This window comes from Mobula hypostoma, chromosome 8 (assembly GCF_963921235.1).
Source record: "Mobula hypostoma chromosome 8, sMobHyp1.1, whole genome shotgun sequence".
In the NCBI taxonomy this organism is placed as follows: domain Eukaryota; kingdom Metazoa; phylum Chordata; class Chondrichthyes; order Myliobatiformes; family Myliobatidae; genus Mobula; species Mobula hypostoma.
The window spans coordinates 22,389,452-22,410,195 of NC_086104.1; the positions used below are offsets into that span (position 1 = coordinate 22,389,452).

The following is a 20,744-nucleotide window of genomic DNA, read 5'->3' on the forward strand; positions in this document are numbered from 1 at the left end:
CCATTCATAATTTTTCAGTGATCCTCCAAACATTTTCCATTAAAATACTTCAATTTAATGCTATGTTTACAAAACCATATGGAATTTGCTGAAGTTAACTGTTTTTCCAGGGGAAACTGAAGCAGCTTTAAAATGTCTAAGAGCTCTGTATGTTCAGTTAGGATTGCATACATATTTTTAAAAAAAGCCTGCACAGGAGCATAGCCAATAAACAGAACAGATCTCGGTAAGGATAATCTCATTCTTTATTTGCCAATCAAATGGAGTCTGGAATGACGTAAGTGAAAATTCAAAGCTTTTTAAGTGCCCTGCAGCTTCCAGTTTGACTCAGAACATTGCACACTAATCTGTGACGAGAGAGAGAGAGAGAGAGAGAGAGAGAGAGAGAGAGAGAGAGAGATCGTGTGTTTGCTTATTCCCACAGTGAGAGATGGCTTGCAACAATATCTTGAATTTTCTTCTGTGTGCAATTTTAGTTAATTTGCCAGCAATTTTCTGCCAAGTGGAAACACAAGGAGAACACAAAGCACCATGGACGGAAGAAAAGGTAGGTTTTACAGATTGACGTTTCACTGTGAAACAAATATTGTGCCCAAAGGTTATGCTTTATATTTTAAAATGGAGGAAAAGGTAGGAGCTTTCAGCTGAGCTTCTCTTTCCCAGAGTGTTCTTATTAATAGGATACAAGCTATAGCATCACAGAAAAAAGAAATCACCTCCTGTATTTTGGTAGTAAGAATGTTTTCCAAACAGCCAATTTGCAATTCAGTTTTTTCTATCACCTAACTTCAATAGAATGTGTAAAAAAATTTGAAACTCCTATTTTAAACTGGGTGGGGATGGGGTTCACAACCAGGGATGGCATGAAGCTGTGGTAATTTTAAGTCCTGGGTTTCATTGCAAACACAACAGAATGGATTCTCAGTGGAATCTGTCTCCTGGCTAGTGGACACAGGGGTGACAGAAATCCATCAATGTCAAACATCAAAGAATGCCACATATGGCAAGTGGTAAGGGGCATCCAGAGACATGGTGGTGGGATAAAGAATCCAGGAACAAGCTTCCTTGTGTCATCTGGATCTGTGTAGCTACTTCACCCGATCTATGATTAACCTCATCCCCCTTTGACCAGGCTTCATGAGCAGATCCAGTAGTAAGCCTGACATAATGTCTCTAATCTATGATGAGTACTACTCAACTCCTCAACTTTCAAATGCTGTTGACATTTTTCAGTGAATAGCTGCCAGGGCTGCCAAATTCCTGGGCAATTAAACTAACTTACAGTAATCAAAATCAGGTTTATTATTGCTGATTCAAATGTCATGAATTTTGTGGTCTAGCGCCAGCCGTACTGTTCAAAGACATTAAATCCTATAAGTTAAAAAAAATGAACCATGCAAGAAAAAAAGGAATATTGAGGCATTGTTCAGAAATCTGATGGGTGAGGGAAAGAAACTGTTCCGAAGTCATTGAATGTGGGTCTTCAGGCTCCTTTACCTCCTCCATAATGGTAGTAATGAGAAAAGGTTATGTCCCAGACTGTGAGGGTTGTCATTTTCTTGAGGCACTACCTCTTGAAGGTGTCCTCAATGGTAGGAAGGGTTGTACCCATGCTGGAGATGTCCCTCTGCAACCTCCTGTGATCCTGTGTATTGCAGGCTCCATACCAAGTTGTGATCCACAGAAACCTTTAAGGTGTGTTGATCTCCCTCTTGCTGTTGCAGGAGTGATATCTTTCTCCCTCATTAGTGAGAGAGAGGGCCTATTGAGATGTTGAAGTGTTGGGACGGGCTCTAGATCGTGGTTTCTGGGGGCTTTGCTGTTGCTTACATGGTGGGTGGGGGGAGGGGCTGACGCTCCCTAGTGGGGGTAGGGGAGGGTTAATGCTTGTGTTGCTGGTTCTGAGTGGGGAGAGTGCTTTTGAGTTCTAACACTTTTTCTGTCATCGTTTTTTGGGTTTTCCTTCTGTTTTGAGGATGTCTGCGGAGCATAAGAATTTCAGGTTGTACAGTATACTGTATACTTCTCTGATGTAAAATGGAACCATTGAGTCTTTAGTGTCTTTCAAATCTCCTCAAGCTCCTGATGTACTAATATAATAATGCAGACTCCTAAGACAGTTTTCGTTTAATGCCTAAAGCATCATGGTGAGATGGTTTCATAAATTCAAAGCACAAGTTCAAACCATTTCACCTAACCCAAATATAAGAACTCTTCCATACACATCTAAGTAAATTTGGTAAGGTTGCTGCTTCTATCATTCCTTCAGGCAGAGCGTTCCAGATTCTAGCTGAGAGATGTTTTCCTCAACTGCTTTAAACCCTACTATAATTATTTCAAATCTATCCCATTGGTTTTGGGGCCATCCCCTAAAGGAAATGGATCCTTCTGAGCTGGTCTCTTTAGATCTATCATAATTTTACACAAGTACATTCTGGCGTACCTTCAAACAATGCTGTTCTAAAGAAACACACTACTCTATCCGATGTTGTGAAATTCTCAGCAGTGAAAATCGTGTCACAAATTTGCACTGTTATGGATTCCAGCATCTGTGTACTGAGGATGTCATCTTGAGTGGTGATGAAATGTCTGAAACCTAATTAACAAGCTTGGTGATCACTGCAAGGTCAAATAGTGTGATATCTTTCAAAGGGACTGTAAGTTTGCCCTTTGGTGACACAAGAGACTGCAGATGATGGAATCTCGAGTAAACAAAAATGAACAGTGAGACCCCACCACTACTCACATTGTTCTCTCCTTTACGTCCTCCACGGGGATCAGTGTCTGTGACTCCCTGGTTTGGTCATCCCTCACTACCCATCCCTGCCTGACCCTAGCGCTACCCCTGCTACTCTCAGATCTGATGCAGGTCTTGAACAGAAACATTCCAATGTCTCTGCACGACGGCTGCTGTTCAACTTGTTGAGTTTCTCTAGCAGTTTGTAATTTTGTCCTTTGATATGAATCCACGCTAGGAGGTTCTCCTTAAAGATTTGCAAATTACATTTTTTCCCTTCTAATGTAACTGACTTTTTGAGAATCAAAACATCTTTAGTACACCCCAGTGTGAACCACAATACAATTTATTTGGAATGAATGTAATCAACAGCTGGGAATGCTGGCTGTATTTGTTCCAAACTTGAGTATTGTTATTTCAGCACTTGTTCAAACAGTCAGTGATACAACAGGACTGATTCAAGAAACTCTCCTCTAGGTAGTATAAACTTTACGCTTGGGACAATGTGTAATATTTCAGGGCTTCAAAATCTGGTGAGTTAACATTGTACAATGAATTTCATGGCAACAGTTGTAAAATGTGTATTTGCATTAAAGTTGCAACTATTGTGAGGGGATCCAGGAGTGCCCCTATTAACTGTTTGGAGAGAGACATTTATCATTGATGGTTTGTTTGGAAAGGAGAGAGACACAGAGTTATTTACGTTGCTTTTGAAGAGAGAGACAGCACCGAGCAGCTCGAAGGTTGCTATGGTAACCAAAGGCTGGTTGTTGATGTTACTTTCAAGGACTTGTTGCCTGCTTGCGCACTTCTTTGCAGACACAGGAAGGAGGGACTCTTTGAGTGACAGGTGATGCTCAGCCTGGTGAAATAAGTAGGAGGTCAGCTGATACAGACCTCAGGACACAACATCTGGACACTGAATAAGCATTGTTGTGCCTGCAGAGAAAGTGGGTTTTGGAGGATCGATCCAAATTGCTATTCCATCGGTGAAGAAGGGGTTGACTGGTGGGGAGTTGTCTATGTGTCCACCCTCGCCTGGGTGATAGCTCCACCACAGAAGACTGGTCCCCCTGGTTAAAGTCATAGTCGGTGACTTGTAAAGGATTTCGGAGGACGACGAGAAGATCGACGGCATCAGCTCACCTGAAGACTCAACACTCTCTCTCTCTCTCCATCACTACTCAACTAAATACCACAAACTGAACTGAACTGAACTTTACTCAGCATCATAAGACTGTATCTTTTTACCCCTAGACTTAAAGAAGCTTGGTTTTCGTACATATATATTCCACACTTAGTTTTATATATAATTATTTCTAACCTGTGTGATTTATCTACATTTATATTACTGTATTGCATAGTTACTATTAAATATTAGTAGTTTATAGCAATACGAGACTCCAAAGTATTCTCCATCTCTGCTGGTTGTTTACCTCCATCACGGGGTACGTGACACTATAAACTATGTATTTTAGATGCAGAATTTTCCCCTTGAGAATTAGGAAGCTAATAAAATGCCAGAGTTAAAAAAACACTGCTTCCCCATGTAATACTAAAATATTTTCATTCATATCTTTTACTACAAAATGACTGCTGCAACAAGTTGTGTTTTAAGATATATAATTTATGTTCATATACAGTACTGTGCAAAAGTCTTAGGCACATTATAGCAAGAGTGCCTAAGACTTTTGTACAGTACATTACGTCTTTCAAGTTACCAAATAACACTTAATATTTATTTATTTATTGAGATACAGCACAGAATTGGCCCTTCAAGCCACACTGCCAGCAAGCCCCCATCTTAACCCTAGCCTAATCACGGGATAACTTACAATGACCAGTTAATTTAACCTACCTGTAGGAAACCCAAGCAGTCACAGGGAGAACAAACAAACTCCTTACAGGCAGTGGCAGGAATTGAACCCTGGTCAATCTGTACTCTAGTGTTGTGCTAACCACTTCATTATCTTGCTGCCCAATACTACCGAGCTAATACAAAGCTAAGTACGTCGACTGCACCTCTTCCTAGAGATGCTGCCTGGCCTGCTGCGTTCACCAGCAACTTTTATGTGTGTTACTCTTATTTCTGTTTCCCAACCACCTTTGTATTTTAACCAATATACAATCCTGTGCAAAATTCTTAGGCACCCAGAGTGCCTATAAAAAGTATTTATCCACCTTGGAAGTTTTCATGCTTTATTGTTTTACAACATTGAATCACAGTGGATTTAATTTGGCTTTTTTGACACTAATCAATAGGAAAAGATTCTTTTGTGTCAAAGTGAAAACAGATCTCGACAAAGTGATTGAAATTAATTACAAATATATAAAAACACAAAATAATTGATTGTATAATTATTCATCCCCTTTAATATGACACAGCAAATCATCACTGGTGCAGCCAATTGGTTTTAGAAGTCACATTATTAGTTAAATGGAGATCACTGTTTGCAGTCAAGGTGTTTCAAATATACACCTGTATCTGGAAGGTCCAACTGCTGGTTCGGGGGTGGGGGGGTGTGAAATAGGACCGAATTGTGGAGTACCAAGTCTGCACGTTGCGGGCAGCGAGGAATAGAGGACGACAATGTCGCTTGTTTTCATCAACGATTCGAGCCAGACCGGAGTGCCAATCGTGGGTGGAACTGCTGAAGAGGAGTCGAGTAGGGAGGCCACAACTGCTGAGTTGATAAAGAGAATGTCCTGCAAGATGAACTGCTGGTTGACGGATAGTGAAAGTGAGTTAGAGATGGACGTTGGCAAGAAAGAGGAATGGAGTGGAAAGAGTAAGGAAAGAAAACAGAGGTATGAGATGTCAAACTCTGAGGAGTCAGGGGACAAACAAAATAGGATAGCAAAACAACAGAAGAAAATGAGATTAAAGCAATTATAAAACTGAGCGAAGATAGAACGTTTTTTGGTGAATGGAACCCGATTGATTTGACGAAGATAATAAACAAACTTATAGGTGAAGTCAAAAAAGCAAAGATTTTACGAAATGGATCACTATTAGTGATTTGTCGGGATAGTGCTCAACAAGACAAAGTGATAAGATTAAATAAAATAAATGGCAAAAAAGTACAATGCTCAATACCCAACAATAGAAAGCGGACTAGAGGAGTTACTTCGGGGACACCAACAGAAGTTACTATGGATGAGATGAAACAGAACATAAAAGGAGAAAAATTATTGAGGCCAAACGTTTGAAAGCTACAAGAAACGGAAAAGAGCGTGATAGTTTATCGGTTATGATTAACTTTGATGAGGAGAGATTGCCGACTAAAGTTTATTTAGGGTAATGCGTTATGAGGTCAGAATATATATACCACCGCCTTTAGGATGCTTTAAATGTCAGAAATTCAGGCATATTGCGGTGGTCTGCAGAGAGAAACAAAGATGTGGAAGATGCGCTGGAGAACATGAATACGGGAAATGTGAGGCGGGAGCTAGGCTGAAATGCTGCAATTGTGGGGAGGAACACAGTGCAGCTTATCAAGAGTGCATTATTAGCAAGAAAGAAGCTGAGATACAATATGTAAAAGTAAGTCAAGGGATCAGTTATGTTGAGGCAATGAAAGCATTTGCTGGAAAAGATAAGGCTATCAAGCAAACAAATACAGGAAATAATAAACCGGTGAACTGTGAGGGCCGTAATATGACAAATAAGGATACACAAATTATGAGTAAGAAGGATTTCGTACTGTTTATGGTAGATGCAATTAACTGTTCAGCGCAAACAGACAAAAGAACTGAAAAAATTAAAATTATCAAGTCTGCAGAAAACTATCTTGGTATTACAGGGCTTAGGTGGGAAGCGGTCAAAGATACGATGAATGGAGGATCAAGGCGGATGCTGTGGAAAGCGGCCAGTGAGTGAGTGGAGCTTTGAGGCTTTGACTCGAGAGATTCTGGCAGTTTTGGCAGTTGGTCTGTGCAATCAAGATTTGAATAGATCAGCAGAAAGCCATTGATTAGACAGTCAAGATTTGAATTGCTCAGACTCAGCAGAAAGCAGCTGATTGGGCAATTGAGGTCAGGTGACCAAGCATTTTGAAAAGCTCAAACAGATAAATAGAGGGGTAGCTCAAGCGGAGCAGCCTGTGGAAAGCAGCCAGTGAGTGAGTAGGTGAGTGAAGGAGTGGAGCTTTGAGGCTTTGACTTGAGAGGCTTCCACGAGAAGAGGCGGAGGACGAGCTTGCTCCCAGTTAGTCTTTACAATGCCTCCTAAGGCGGTGATGTGCCTCTCATGTGAGATGTGGCAGTCTTGGGGGAACACCCCTCTCCCGCAGAGTCACATCTGCCAGAAGTGCATACGGCTGGGCGATCTGGAAGACCATGTAAGGAATCTGGTGCAGCAGCTGGATGACCCTCGACTCATTAGGGAGAATGAGGCAGTCAGAGATGAGAGCTACAGGGAGGTAGTCACACCTAGGCTGTCGGAAGCAGGTCATTGGGTGACAGTCAGAGGAGGGAAAGCAAAGGTGAGCAGACAGGTAGTGCAGAGCACCCCTGTAGCCATTCCCCTGAATAATAAGTTTACCATCCTGGATACTGTTGGAGGGGACAACTGACCAGGTGTGAGCCACAGAGGCAGGGCCTCCGGCACTGTGTCTGACCCAGTGGTGCATAAGGGTGGGACGGAGAAGAGGAGAGCTGTCCTCATTGGAGACTCTATAGTCAGGGGAGCAGACAGGAGATTTTGTGGACCTGAGAAGGACACCCGCATGGTTTGTTGCCTCCTGGGTGCCAGGGTCTGGGATGTCTCTGACCGGGTGCATGACATCCTGGTACAAGAGGGAAAGCAGCCAGAAGTCGTGATACATGTTGGTACCAATGACATAGGCAGGAAGAGGGATGAGGTCCTGAAGTGTGAGTTTCGGGAACTAGGCAGAAGACTGAAGAACAGGACCTCAAGGGTGACGTTCACAGGATTGCTGCCAGTGTTATGTGACAGTGATGGTAAGAATTGGAGGAGATGGCAGTTGAATGTGTGGCTGAGGAGTTGGTGCAGGGAGCAGGGTTTTAGATTTTTGGATCATTGGGATTTCTTCTGGGGAAGGTGGGACCTGTACAGATTGGATAGGTTGCACCTTAACCGAGGGGGAGCAATATCCTTGCAGGTAGGTTTGCTAGCATGGTTCGGGAGGGTTTAAACTAATTTGCGAGGGGGATGGGACCCAGAGCGATAGAGCAGTGAAGGAAGTGCATGGAGTAAAGCCAGATCTAACATACAGAGAGGCTTTGAGGAAAGAGAAGCAGAATAAACTGTGTAAAGGTAGTAAGGCAGAAGGGCTGAAGTGTGTGTACCTCAGTGCAAGAAGCATCAGGAACAAAGGTGATGAACTGAGAGCTTGGATACATACATGGAATTATGATGTAGTGGCCATTACAGAGATTTGGCTGGCACCAGGGCAGGAATGGATTCTCAATATTCCTGGATTTCAGTGCTTTAAAAGGGACAGAGAGGGCGGAAAAAGGGGAGGAGGGGTGGCATTACTGGTCAGGGATACTATTACAGCTACAGAAAGGGTGGGTAATGTAGCAGGATCCTCTTTTGAGTCAGTATGGGTGTAAGTCAAGAACAGGAAGGGAGCAGTTACTCTATTGGGGGTATTCTATAGGCCCCCTGGTAGCAGCAGAGATACAGAGGAGCAGATTGGGAAGCAGATTTTGGAAAGGTGCAAAAATAACAAGGTTGTTATCATGGGTGACTTTACTTCCCTAATATTGATTGGCACCTGATTAGCTCCAAGGGTTTAGATGGAGCAGAGTTTGTTAAGTGTGTCCAGGATGGATTCCTGTCACAGTATGTGGACAGGCCGACCAAGGGGAATGCCATACTAGATCTAGTACTAGGTAATGAACCAGGTCAGGTCACAGATCTCTCAGCGGGTAAGCATCTGGGGGACAGTGACCACCGCTCCCTGGCCTTTATAATTATCATGGAAAAGGATAGAATCAAAGAGGACAGGAACATTTTTAATTGGGGAAAGGCAAATTATGAGGTTATAAGGCTAGAACTTGCGGGTGTGAATTGGGATGATGTTTTTGCATGTGGTCATTGTTTAGAGATCTCTTGCGGGATGTAAGGGATAAATTTGTCCCGGTGAGGAAGATAAAGAATGGTAGGGTGAAGGAACCACGGGTGACAAGTGAGGTGAAAAATCTAGTCAGGTGGAAGAAGGCAGCATACATGAGGTTTAGGAAGCAACGATCAGATGGGTCTATTGAAGAATATAGGGAAGCAAGAAAGGAGCTTAAGAAGGGGCTGAGAAGAGCAAGAAGGGGGCATGAGAAGGCCTTGGCGAGTAGGGTAAAGGAAAACCCCAAGGCATTCTTCAATTATGGGAAGAATAAAGGATGACAGGAGTGAAGGTAGGACCGATTAGAGATAAAGGTGGGAAGATGTGCCTGGAGGCTGTGGAAGTGAGCGAGGCCCTCAATGAATACTTCTGTTAGGTATTCACCAATGAGAGGGAACTTGATGATGGTGAGGACAATATGAGTAAGGTTGATGTTCTGGAGCATGTTGATATTAAGGGAGAGGAGGTGTTGGAGTTGTTAAAATACATTAGGACGGATAAGTCCCCGGCCCTGTCAGAATATTCCCCAGGCTGCTCCATGAGGCGAGGGAAGAGATTGCTGAACCTCTGGCTAGGATCTTTATATCCTCGTTGTCCACGGGAATGGTACCGAAGCATTGGAGGGAGGCGAATGTTGTCCCCTTGTTCAAAAAAGGTAGTAGGGATAGTCCGGGTAATTATAGACCAGTGAGCCTTACATCTGTGGTGGGAAAGCTGTTGGAAAAGATTCTTAGAGATAGGATCTATGGGCATTTAGAGAATGATGGTCTGATCAGGAACAGTCAGCATGGCTTTGTGAAGGGCAGATCGTGTCTGACAAGCCTGATAGAGTTCTTTGAGGAGGTGACCAGGCATATAGATGAGGGTTGTGCAGTAGATGTGATGTATATGGATTTTAGTAAGGGATTTGACAAGGTTCCACACGGTTGGCTTATTCAGAAAGTCAGACGGCATGGGATCCAGGGAGGTTTGGCCAGGTGGATTCAGAATTGGCTTGCCTGCAGAAGGCAGAGGGTCATGGTGGAGGGAGTACATTCATATTGGAGGATTGTGACTAGTGGTGTCCCACAAGGATCTGTTCTGGGACGTCTACTTCTCGTGATTTTTATTAATGACCTGGATGTAGGGGTAGAGGGGTGGGTTGGCAAGTTTGCAGATGACACAAAGGTTGGTGGTGTTGTAGATAGTGTAGAGGATTGTCAAAGATTGCAGAGAGACATTGATAGGATGCAGAAGTGGGCTGAGAAGTGGCAGATGGAGTTCAACCCGGAGAAGTGTGAGGTGGTACACTTTGGAAGGACAAACTCCAAGGCAGAGTACAAAGTAAATGGCAGGATACTTGGTAGTGTGGAGGAGCAGAGGGATCTGGAGGTACATGTCCACAGATCCCTGAAAGTTGCCTCACAAGTAGATAGGGTAGTTAAGAAAGCTTATGGGGTGTTAGCTTTCATAAGTCGAGGGATGGAGTTTAAGAGTCGCGATGTAATGATGCAGCTCTATAAAACTCTGGTTAGACCACAGTTGGAGTACTGTGTCCAGTTCTGGTTGCCTCACTATAGGAAGGATGTGGAACTATTGGAAAGGGTACAGAGGAGGTTTACCAAGATGCTGCCTGGTTTAGAGAGTATGCATTATGATCAGCGAATAAGGGAGCTAGGGCTTTACTCTCTGGAGAGAAGGAAGATGAGAGGAGACATGATAGAGGTGTACAAGATAATAAGAGAAATAGATAGAGTGGATAGCCAGAGCCTCTTCCCCAGGGCACCTCTGCTCAATACAAGAGGACATGGCTTTAAGGTAAGGGGTGGGAAGTTCAAGGGGGATATTAGAGAAAGGTTTTTAACTCAGAGAGTGGTTGGTGCGTGGAATGCACTGCCTGAGTCAGTGGTGGAGGCAGATACACTCGTGAAGTTTAAGAGACTACTAGACAGGTATATGGAGGAACTTAAGGTGGGGGGTTATATGGGAGGCAGAGTTTGAGTGTTGGCACAACATTGTGGGCCGAAGGGCCTGTAATGTGCTGTACTATTCTATGTTCTATAAACAGTTTACAGGCAGAGAGGTGGGAAATTAATGGCTGTTTATATATATATATGTGTATGTGTGTGTGTGTGTGTGTATTTATGAAATATGTATCAGAATTTAAGGAAAAAACCTCAGATTTTACGTTTACAAGAAACATGGTTGAAACCCAGGGTAAGTGTGCAGAACTCTATCAACAAATAGAAGTACTCAATAAGAACAACTGAGTTGGAAAGAGATTGGACGAAACAGTACTGCATTTAAAGGAGACAGTTTCTGAAAAAGATGCTTGTTGTCAAAAATTCAGTGACATGGAAAACAGATTAAAAATGGATTAAAAGTTACAAAAAGAAAAAGGAATTTGTTGCAAAGTGAATTATCTACATTTGGATTACAAAATAGAAACATGGAAACAACTGAGGAAGAACTTCAAGATCTCAATAAACAACTACAGGCTTTGATTCAAGAAAAGGAAAATTTGGAAATAGCAGATAGACTTGGAAAACAGCAATTTTAAATGTTAAGCATGCGATAATGAATATTCTCAAACCAGAAGCTTTTAGTTTTACAAATGATTCAAATGAAATTAATGTGATTTGACGCAATGCAATTATTTTTAAAACCACGTGACAGTATATAGGTTACATTCAAGAATTTGAGTTCCTTGAAATTCTATAATTAATCTTGCATCCTGCGCAGGGCAGTAATACATCTAGATGCATCTAAACTGCCAGAAGAAGAAGAAGAAGAAGATGATGATCCAACTGCTGGTGAATCAGTATCCTGGCAAAAGCTATACCATGAAGACAAAATAACACTCCAAGCAACTCTGCAAAAAGGTTACTGAAAAGCACAAGTCATAGCTGCATCAAGCTGTGGGGGTGCTTCACTGCAGCAGGCCCTGGAAGGCTTCTGAAGGGAAAGGGTAAAATGAATGCAGCAAAATACAGGGAAATCCTGGAGTTAAACCTGATGCAGTCTCCAAGAGAACTGCGTCCTGAGAGATTTGTTTTCTAGTCAGGCAATGACCCCAAGCATAAAGCCAAATCTATGCAAGAATTAACTTGAAAATAAGTCAATATCCATAAGACCATAAGACAAAGGAGCAGAAGTTGGCCGTTCGGCCCATCGAGTCAGCTCCACCATTTCATCACGAGCTGTTCCATTCTCCCATTTAGTCCCACTCCCCCATCTTCTCACCATAACCTTTGATGCCCTGGCTACTCAGATACCTATCAATCTCTGCCTTAAAAACACCCAATGACTTAGCCTCCACTGCCGCCCATGGCAACAAATTCCATGGATTCACCACCCTCTGGCTAAAAAAATTTCTTCGCATCTCTGTTCTGAATGGGCGCCCTTCAATCCTTAAGTCATGCCCTCTCGTACTAGACTCCCCCATCATGGGAAACAACTTTGCCACATCCACTCTGTCCATGCCTTTCAACATTCAAAATGTTTCTATGAGGTCCCTGCTCATTCTTCTAAACTCCAAGGAATACAGTCCAAGAGCGGACAAACGTTCCTCATATGTTAATCTTCTCATTCCCGGAATCATTCTAGTGAATCTTCTCTGTACCCTTTCCAACTTCAGCACATCCTTTCTTAAATAAGGAGCCCAAAACTGCACACAGCACTCCGTGAGGTCTCACCAGTGCCTTATAGAGCCTCAACATCACATCCCTGCTCCTCTAGAAATGAATGCCAACATTTCATTCGCCTTCTTCACCACCCACTCAACCTGGAGGTTAACCTTAAGGGTATCCTGCATGAGGACTCCCAAGTCCCGTTGCATCTCAGAACTTTGAATTCTCTCCCCATTTAAATAATAGTCTGCCCGTTTATTTCTTCTACCAAAGAGCATAACCATACACTTTCCAACACTGTATTTCATTTGCCACTTCCTTGCCCATTCTCCCAATCCATCCAAGTCTCTCTGCAGATTCTGTTTCCTCAGCACTACCGGCCCCTCCACCTATCTTTGTATCATTAGCCAACGTAGCCACAAAGCCATCTATTCCATAATCCAAATCGTTGACATACAACTTAAAAAGAAGCGGCCCCAACACGGACCCCTGTGGAAAACCACTGGTAACCGGCAACCAACCAGAATAGGATCCCTTTATTCCCACTCTCTGTTTCCTGCCAATCAGCCAACACCCTATCCACGTATGTAACTTTCCTGTAATTCCATGGGCTCTTATCTTGTTAAGCAGCCTCATGTGTGGCACCTTGTCAAAGGCCTTCTGAAAATCCAAATATACAACATCCACTGCATCTCCCTTGTCTAGCCTACTTGTAATTTCCTCAAAATATTGTAATAGGTTTGTTAGGCAGGATTTTCCTTTAAGGAAACCATGCTGAGTTCTGCCTATCTTGTCATATGCCCCCAGGTACTCCGTAACCTCATCCTTAACCATCGACTCCAACAACTTCCCAACCACCGATGTCAAGCTAACAGGTTTATAATTTCCTTTATGCTCCTTTGACCCCTTCTTAAATAGCGGAGTGACATTTGCAATCTTCCAGTCCTCCGGAACCATGCCAGAATCTATCGACTCTTGAAAGTTCATTGCTAATGCCTCTGCAATCTCCACAGCTACTTCCTTCAGAACACGAGGGTGCATTCCATCTGTTCCGGGAGATTTATCTACCCTTAGACTATTCAGTTTCCTCAGTACTTTCTCTATCGTAATTGTGACTGCGCACACTTCTCTTCCCTGCCACCCTTGAGTGTCCGGTATACTGCTGATGTCTTCCTCAGTGAAGACTGATGCAAAATACTCGTTCAGTTCCTCCGCCATCTCCTTATCTCCCATTACAATTTCTCCAGCATCATTTTCTGACCTGGGCTGATCTTTGGAAAGCCGAACCACACTGCATTCAATTTCTCATCCAGGCAGTGTACCATGTGCTTCCAAGCCCATCAAACCTGCACACATGGGGCAAGGCAGAGTCATCTGCATGCCCACTGTGCTCCAAGCGAGGAACCCTGGAGCACATCCTCAGCAGCTGCGCAAGGACACTTGGTGAGGGACGGTACAGGTGAAGGCATAATCAGGTCCTGAAGACCATCGCTGAAGCCGTCAGCGCAGGAGTTGAGTGCGCGAAGCAGTCCTGACCCTCCAAGCAGACCATTGCCTTTGTCAGAGCTGGGGAGCAGCCAATACCTGCCAAAAGAACATCTGCAGGCATTCTGACCTCTGCAAGGGGCTGGCAGCTGTTGGTAGACCTCGAACGGCAGCTGAAGTTCCCCAACCATATCGCAGCCACCACCCTGTGACCAGACATTGTCCTAGTGTCTGAGTCTACCAAGCAAGTGGTGCTGCTGGAGCTGACAGTCCCATGGGAAGATAGCTTGGAAGAGGCCTTTGAAAGGAAGCTCTCCAAGTACGCAGGACTGGTCAGCAACTGTCAGCAGGCTGGATGGACAGCGAGGTGTCTCCCAGTGAAGGTTGGTTGTAGGGGATTCACAGCTCGTTCCTTAGTTAGAGCCTTCAGCATTTTGGGCATTGAGGGAGAGAGGAAGAGGAGAGCCATCCGCAGTACCACCGATGTGGCAGAGAGGGCCTCAAGATGGCTGTGGCTCAAAAGAGGGGAGCCATGGAGTCATAAGTAGCCAGCGATCTGGACACAAGTTGGGGTCTGATCAGCCCCGGCTGGGTCACCTAGAGGAGGTTGTATGATGTTGAAAGACCAGTAACACCCGATGATTCCAGGGAACATCACTGAAGATGTGTCCAGAAGCATCAATAGATGTATGTACACAGCTCTATCCATCCTATATCTACTCTCACCTATCTTTTACTCTTAATATACTTGAAAAAGCTTTTAGTATCCTCTTTGATATTATTTGCTAGCTTCCTTTCATAGTTCATCTTCTCCCTCTTAATGACATTCTTAGTTTCCTTTTGTAAGCTTTTAAAAACTTCTCAATCCTCTGTCTTCCCACTAATTTTTGCTTGCTTGTATGCCCTCTCCTTTGCTTTAACTTTGGCTTTGACTTCTCTTGTCAGCCATGGTTCCATCCTTTTTCCATTTGAAAATTTCTTCTTTTTTGGGATATATCTATCTTGCACCTTCCTCACTTCTTGTATAAACTCCAGCCACTGCTGCCCTGCCGTCCTTTCTGCTAGTATCCCTTTCCAGTCAACTTTGGCCAGTTCCTCTCTCATGCCACTGTAATTTCCTTTACTCCACTGAAATACCGACACATCGGATTTCGGCTTCTCATTTTCAAATTTCACAGTGAACTCAATCATATTATGATCACTGCCTCCTAAGGGTTACACTAGGCTAGCCTAGCGAGCACCACCCCTATAGAATGAGTAATTCAGTGACTAAAGGGCTGACAAACACAGAGGTGTGTATTGGCGATGTAATACGGCTGTCTGAAGCCAGCTTGATAGTGAACCTTGAAAAAAATGAGTTCGGCCACACGAAGGTCACTTACCTGGGAATTGTGGTGACACAGGGGCAGCTGGCAGCGATGCAAGCTAAAGTGCGGGCTATCTCTGACATCCCAACCCTGACAGATAAGGGGCCCCTCAGAAGGCTCTTGGAGATGGTGGGGTACTGTAGGAAGTTTTGCAATAACTCTGCGGTTACTACCCCTCCCCCTCCTACTAAGCCCTTGCGAGAGAAAACCAAGTCGGAATGGGACGACTCTTGTTATTGTGGTCCGGGACGAAATCCAATGAGAGGTTACATTGATCGCAATTCGTCAGTGTTTTTGGCCACTATGAAGTTTGCTAAGTTGGAGCCTGGTCTAAGGGATTATTAATAACACATATAAAAGGAACAGAAAATGTGCTGGCACCAGTGGGATCAGCAGTTGGTCTGCCACCTGTCTTCAGGAGAGACAGGAGAGAGCGAGATAAGGAAAACAATGGAGCAGCATTTGGAGATGTTAATGAAGGGACGGGAGAGAGTAACGGAAGGAGAACTGTCAAGATCGGCTCCCCCTTTGAACCCTGAACTGTTTGAAGTGATGGACAGGCGATACCCCAGCAGGGGGATAAAAAGGGACAGGTTCGCTAAGGCGACACACACATGACACCCCGAGGTAACAAGACCCTGGAAGCGGTGCGTCTCTCACAAGTCGGTGGGAAGTTTTTGGACAGTTGATCGCGGGATCAAGCCATAGACGCTCAGGGTGGAAAGGCACGATCGGCGGGAACCTGGTGTGTGTCCACCCTTGCCTGGGTGCCGGGTTCACCGCAGAGCAACGATCGTATCTGGAAACGGAGGGGTCATGGTCGGTGACCTCAGATGACATCACAAAGGGCTCGCACGAAAGCTGACTGCGAAGGTCTGTGTGTGGAAGCCGTTTGAATATTCATTCGTTTTGCTCTCTCTCTCCTTCTCCCCACTGTCTGCGAACTGAACTGAACTAAATTGAACTGAACTTTGCGTCACTTTGAAACTGGTCATTTACCCCTAGACAACGATAGAGCTTGATTGATCCTGTTATCTTAATTCTGTGCACATGTGTGTTTATCATTGCTGAACTGTTGCATTTATTATCCTTTTGATTAGAGTACTGTGTTGCTTGTTTCTTTAATAAAACTTTCTTAGTTCTAGTAATCCAGACTCCAACTGAGTGATCCATTTCTGCTGGTTTGGCAACCCAGTTACGGGGTACGTAACACTATGCATTACTACAATATCTCAAAAAATTGGACGGCAGATACATCTCTAGAAAAATGAAACCATTATAAAAGGTCTTGTTCTGACAGAGAGAAGTATCTGATTCCATGATTTATGATGTCACAATAATAAAACAAGATTAGACAGTGGATTTATTGGCCTATTTCAGAACTCACAGTTTTAAAGCTGTAGGCATTGTGTTTTTAAGTTTATCCAAACATTTTAAAATCACTGAAAACTTGATTATTTTGTCCACCTAGCACTGTAGCAATAACATCTTATCATTATGTGCCTTGTCACATGATGTAGGCAATGATGGTGATCATGATTGTTCTTGGCAAATTTTTCTATAGAAGTGGTTTGCCATCAACACCTTCCAGGCAGTGTCTTTACAAGATAGGTGACCCCCAGCCACTATCAATACTCTTTAGAGATTGTCTGCCTGGTGTCAGTGGTCATATCACCAGGACTTGTGTTATGTACCAGCTGCTCAAAAGACCATCCACCACCTGCTCCCATGGCTTCATGTGATTCTAATCCAGGGAGCTACACAGGTGCGACACCTTGCCTAAGGGTGACCTGCAGGCAAGTGGACGGAAGCAGCACCTGGTGCCTCCTTTGGTCCACCTCACCACCCATAGTAGTACAGAGCACTAATTATGCAGTATTCTGTTTTCCTAATCTATGGTCGACTTTATCCTGACTTGTTGATTGGCAACACTGAGGAAAACCGATTTTAAAATCTAATTTAAGATTTATATGTCTTATCTTTTCAAAAGTGTTAAAATATATGGTTGTGCTGCCAAATCTCCTAACAAATGCTGTAAACTTGTGGGGGTAACATATAGACCTGCAATTATCTCACATTCTCAAATATTCTTACATCTCCAGCTATTTCATAAACCCAAATACCTGACGACAAGTGATGTCCGCAACATGACTTCACTGACCAACATTTCCATCATGTGGTACAATTACCTGAGACCAATGCTTCGGGAAAGATACCCTGGATCTATTGGAAATGTTGCAGTGCGGCAGGTGAGTGAAGAGGGTCTGTAAAACAATGGCCCAATCAAATTTAACTTATCTTAGAATGTTTCTGCATTAATTAAGCTGTTTTTTAACTGAATCATAGTTGACTAATGAAAAGGCTAATGAGAAGCAAGTGTCTTACCTGACCGTTTTAAATATTTGAGATTCATCTGCTTGAAAAGAGCTGTTAAAATTTCTACCCATAATCATTGGGTAAAATTATTGTGATTAAGGTTCAAAGGACAGGCTGGTGAATATACAGGATAATTTGCTGCAAAATAGAAATACAGCACAAGTGGCAACAGGTACCGATCTAAATGTACTGTACTTAAATGCACGCAGCATTAGAAATAAAGTGGATGACCTTGCTGCACAGCTGCAGGTTAAAAGGTATGACATTGTGGCCATCACCAAGTCATGGCTAAATGATGGATGTGATTGGGAGCTGAATATCGCAGGATACACAGTGTACAGGAAGGAAAGGAAGGTAGGTAAAGGGGGTGGCATGGCCCTGATGGTAAGTAATGATATCAAATCAATAGAAAGAAGGGACATAGGATCAGAAGAGGTAGAATCCTTATGGGTAGAATTAAGAAATGGCAAGGGTAAAAAGACACTAATAGCAGTTATATACAGGCCTCCAAACAGCAGTCGGGATGTGGACTACAAGTTGCAGCTGGAAATAGAAAAAGCGTGTCAGAAGGACAATGTCAAGATAATTATGGGGGATTTTAATATGAAAGTGGATTGGGAAAGTCGGGAAGGTAATGGATCTCAGGAGAGGGAGTTTGTAGAATGCCTACAGGATAGCTTTTTGGAGCAACTTGTCCAGAAGCCCACCAGGGGACCGGCTGTTTTGGATTGGGTGCTGTGTAACGAACCTGAGGCAATTAGGGAGCTGGAGGTAAAGGAACCTCTTGGAAGTAGTGATCATAATATGATTGAGTTCAGTTTCAAATTTGAAAAGGAGAAGCTGGTATCAGGTGTATCGATATTTCAGTGGAACAGGGGAAATTACAGTGGTATGAGAGAGGAACTGGCCCAAGTCAATTGGAAAAGTAAACTAAATGGAGGAACGGCAGAGCAGAATTGGATGAAATTCCTACAAGAAATAAGGAAAATGCAGAAAAAATATATTCCAAGAAAAAAGAAAATCATGAATGGAAAAATGGCACAAATGTGGCTAACGAGAGAGGTTAAGGCAAAAATAAAAGCAAAAGAATCGGCGTACAAGGAAGCAAAAATTAGTGGGAAAAATGAGGACCGGAAGACCTTTAAAAACTTACAGAAAGAAACTAAGAAAGTCATTAGGAAAGAAAAGATGAATTATGAAAGGAAGTTGGCGATTAACATAAAAAAGGATACTAAGAGTTTTTTTAAATATATGAAGAGTGAAAGAGCGACAAAGAGAGGTTGGTGTTGGGGCTGCTTCTTTTTACGATGTATATCGATGATTTGGATTATGGATTAAATGGTTTTGTGGCCAAGTTTGCGGATGACACCAAGATAGGTGGAGGAGCAGGAAATGTTGAAGAAACGGAAAGGTTGCGGAGAGACTTAGTCAGTTTAGGAGAGTATGCAAAGAAATGGCAGATGAGATACAACGTTGACAAATGTACGGTCGTACATTTCAGAAGAAGAAATAATCCGGCAGATTATTATCTAGATGGGGAGAAAATTCAAAAATCGGAAGTGCAAAGGGACTTGGGGGTCCTCGTGCAGGATACCCTGAAGGTTAACCACCAAGTTGGATTGGCGGTAAGGAAAGCGAATGCTATGTTGGCATTCATTTCAAGAGGAAAAGTGTATAAGAGTAAGCAGGTGTTGATGAGGCTCTATGGGGCATTAGTGAGACCTCATTTGGAATACTGTGTGCAGTTTTGGGCCCCCTATCTTAGAAAGGATATACTGATGTTGGAGAGAGTTCAGAGAAGATTTACAAGGATGATTCCTGGAATGCAGGGGCTAACATATGAGGAGCGTCTGTTGGCCCTTGGATTGTATTCATTAGAGTATAGAAGAATGAGAGGGAATCTCATAGAAACATTTCAAATGTTGGAAGGGTTGGACAGAGTAGTTGTGGAAAGGTTGTTTCCCTTGGTGGGTGAGTCCAGGACAAGAGGCTATAGTCTTAGAATTAGAGGGTACCCAGTTAAAACAGAGATGAGGAGAAATTTTTTTAGTCAGAGGGTCGTGGATTTGTGGAATTCGTTGCCACATATGGCTGTGGAGGCCCGATCATTGAGGGTGTTTAAGGAGGAGATTGACAGGTATCTAATTAGTCAGGGTATCAAGGGATATGGGGAAAAAGCCGGAAATTGGAACTAGATGGGTGAATAGTTTAGCTCATGGGGGAGCTGCAGAGCAGACTCGATGGGCCAAATGGCCTACTTCTGCTCCTTTATCTTGTGGTCTTGTGAAATAATAATTAAGCTCCCCTGTTATTTTGCTGGAATGCCATTTTGATTCCAAACTGCAGGTGTCATTTCCTGTCCAATTTGGTTCATGTTTTGCAGCTTTTTGAAAAATAAACAATTAATGCAATGTGCACACTTTGCCAGCTGTGGCTCAGTGGTGAGTGGCCCCATATCCAAGTCAGATGATGCTGACATTCCAAGAGCACAAGTCTCCAGGCTGATTCCCACTAGGAGTTCTGATTTTTTGGATAATAAAATAGAGACCACATCTGCCCCCTCAAAATTGCAAATAGCAGCTTCCAGACGTAATTTTGAAAAACGAGTAGGAAAGACTCTACATTACAACAGTCCCCAATTAATTTATGTCCATCATTGTTGAAAAGGGCTCCAGAACATTCTGGAAGGGATATGAAAGCCAAAATACAAATTAGTCTTTTTCTCAGTATCTTCTCCATCCCAGGGGAACAGTTGGAAGCTTTAAAAGCATGCTACAACATTTAGCAAGAATGTTATTTAAATGTTATAAATTAAAAGTGAACATTCAGGTAAAATCCCTATTTTTTTCAAAAGAATAAAGCCTGATGCTCATTATTTAATTGAAGTGAGGGCACATATTCGCCAGTGCTGGTGAAAGGTCTTGGCCCAAAATGTCAACTGTTCACTTTTTTCCAGAGATGCCGCCTGACCTGCTGAGTTCCTCCAGCATTTAAATTTCCAGTGTGTGCAGACTTTCTCAGGCAGGTGTTAATTTGCTTGGCTTCTACAATTGCATTATCGGATGTAGAAAGCTGATAACTGAAG

The 20,744-nt window shown here is 43.1% G+C and overlaps 1 protein-coding gene across 2 annotated transcripts in view; it reads left to right on the forward strand.

Annotated features, from left to right (window-relative positions):
- The first annotated feature begins 347 nt into the window (after positions 1 to 347).
- LOC134350412 (glutaminyl-peptide cyclotransferase-like) overlaps positions 348 to 20,744 on the forward strand; it is a 34,292-nt gene continuing 13,895 nt past the window's right edge. The window contains exons 1-2 of one of the 2 annotated variants that reach the window (XM_063055576.1): positions 348 to 547; positions 17,386 to 17,532. In XM_063055576.1, coding sequence (XP_062911646.1) covers positions 431 to 547; positions 17,386 to 17,532 — 264 coding nt within the window. In that variant the 5' untranslated portion in view covers positions 348 to 430. Of the gene's footprint in view, positions 548 to 6,840; positions 6,867 to 17,385; positions 17,533 to 20,744 lie in introns of those variants that run through there. The other variant, XM_063055577.1, reaches the window with a different exon arrangement.